The sequence below is a fragment of the Stegostoma tigrinum genome, chromosome 23, assembly GCF_030684315.1.
Source record: "Stegostoma tigrinum isolate sSteTig4 chromosome 23, sSteTig4.hap1, whole genome shotgun sequence".
NCBI lineage: Eukaryota > Metazoa > Chordata > Chondrichthyes > Orectolobiformes > Stegostomatidae > Stegostoma > Stegostoma tigrinum.
Window position 1 is genome coordinate 31,142,477 of NC_081376.1, and position 2,206 is coordinate 31,144,682.

The 2,206-nt window shown below is 47.5% G+C and overlaps 1 protein-coding gene across 1 annotated transcript; it reads left to right on the plus strand.

The window, feature by feature from the left end:
• Nucleotides 1-1,202: 1,202 nt before the first annotated feature.
• LOC132210919 (transmembrane protein 100) lies at nucleotides 1,203-1,688 on the plus strand. The gene has a single exon (XM_059654222.1). The coding sequence runs from the start codon at nucleotides 1,297-1,299 to the stop codon at nucleotides 1,663-1,665; it is 369 nt and encodes a 122-aa protein (XP_059510205.1). The 5' UTR covers nucleotides 1,203-1,296; the 3' UTR covers nucleotides 1,666-1,688.
• Nucleotides 1,689-2,206: the final 518 nt, after the last annotated feature.

A 2,206-nucleotide genomic window follows, 5' to 3' on the forward strand; every position in this document is an offset into this window, starting at 1 on the left:
TGTCACCAGAGAGTGTTTTTCTGTCTGCGCTTGATATTTCCTTTTGGAAGCAACAGCAAGTTCTTAGAGCCCTTTGGCCCATATCCCTCAACTTTTCCTCTCCAAGTACCTGTCTAAATGTCTTTTAACTTGTAATTATACCATCCTCTACCACTTCCTCTTATAACTGGTTCATTATACGCACCACTCTTTTTTAAAATATTAACCCTGTATCCTAAAACCCATGCCCCCTTGTTTGTGAGGGGCTTTGATACCCAGGGCAAATAACAAAAGGCCTTATTTTCATGGTCTTCTGGATAAGTTACACTTGGCTTGATATTAAGCAGTATGAGTTCTCTGTGAAGGTGTAGTGATTGAGAGAGGTGGAAGTAGGTTCTGGTGTTCAGGGAGATCATGGTTGATCTGTTAATGTACAATTTATTTTTTCCTGCCTTTTCCCATAATGTTTGATTTGCATTACTTATTAAAAATCTACCTCAGCATTCAATATACCTAATGACCTAGCCTGCACAGTCCTCTGTAGTAAAGAATTCCACAGATTTTCTATCGTTACAGAAGAAATTTTTCCTCGTCTCTGTCTTAAATAGATGACCCCTTACTCTGAACCTAGATTGTCCCAGAAGGAGAAAACAACGTCTCAGCAGTGATGGAAGCATCCCTACTTTGGATCAGAAGCTCCAGGTTTGATTCGCAAACTGAAGTAAGGCTAAGCACAATGTGCTTGCTAATCTTTTACGGTAGGTGACGAGGGGCTGATACCATGTTCAGCCATTCTGCAGAAGGCAATGGCATACCAATGCAGTATCTTATTCATTAGCATGAAACAATCCAATGGCAGCCCAGTTACAACATGCGAAAGGGAGAAAGTAAGAAGACGGAGAACTGCTCTTCGGGGGTAACTTACGGAATACAGATATGCATACGTATGGAGAGAAACACCCACATACAGACAAACTATAGCCTCGTAGTTGCACACAAAGACACACAAGCAAACACGGGCACGAGTGCAAATACTTAGCGACAAATACGACCTAGCGATGTGGGCACAGAGATGTACAAATATATGCAAATATTAACTTACGTAGAGACATATGCAGATATACACATACTGACCCAAAGACAGAGACAAACACATGCTACATAGATTCTAGCCGCACCTACTGCGATGACATCATGCTACGTTGCTGCTAGTTCTTATACGGGTGAGGAAGGAGGGATCTGAAGGGCACGAGTGTGAATTAATTAGAAGCTGAGCAGGCTTTGCCGCTAATTGCTCCTTCGTTTCCCTCCATGTGAATGAGCCACATCGTAATGGGCTGTAAGTCGAACCCGATGGCGTGGCGCCAGCACCAGAACTCGGGGTTGAAGACGATGGAATCGGTGTCGGTGTTGGAGCGACTAGCCGTGACCACAGGAGGGACGGAGCGCTCCTGGTATCGCTGTATCTTCCCTTTCGGACTGGTGTCTCTGGTGGTGGGGATCGCGGTAACCAGCATCACCTTCTCGGTCAGGGAGAGGCGGATGGACACCGCTAAACTGGTCTCACTATCGGTACTTGGGTTCAGTTTGATCCTAATCTCGTCCGCTTTCGGCTGCTGGAAGGTGCACCGGGACAGAAGGGAGCGGCGGGAGGTCAGTTCTCCAGCCGGGGAGAGCATCTTGTGAGACTGATGCAACCCGGACAGATACCTCACACGCCGGAGATAGATGGAGAGGCTGCTCGGGACCGAGTGTGCCCCTTCTCTCTTTCCCCCCCCCCCCCAACCCCTCAACCCCTCAACCCCTCACCCCCTCACCCCCTCACCTAATGCCTCAGCTTTGGCTGAAACGGGCTGAGATGTACCGGAATCCGTAATGGCCACTATCAGAAAAAACCGTAGTCCGGGCTTCTGCAAGTCTTACTTTTTGCGGGAAATTGGGCCAAATGGGAAGCAGATGGAAAGCTGGACAAAGCCCGCGAGGCTGTGAATTAAACCTGTGACAAAATGGAACGAGTGGAGGACTTGGCGATTTCAAATTCCAATCCTGTGGGTTTATAAAAATCAAAAGGAGCAGGTGCCGTGTGTCTGCTCCGGGCACGGCGCGTGAGGCACCTACATCTCCCTCCTTTTCCTTCATATTCCCATTCCCACTATTTTAACAATTTCCTCTCTTGCTGTTCCTCCACGTCTTCCTCTCTTCACCTCTCCCTTTTCCATTCTTTCCC

Bases quoted from the DNA above. Each gene is read 5' to 3' on its own strand.
- LOC132210919 (XM_059654222.1), top strand. From the start codon at position 1,297: ATGAGCCACATCGTAATGGGCTGTAAGTCGAACCCGATGGCGTGGCGC.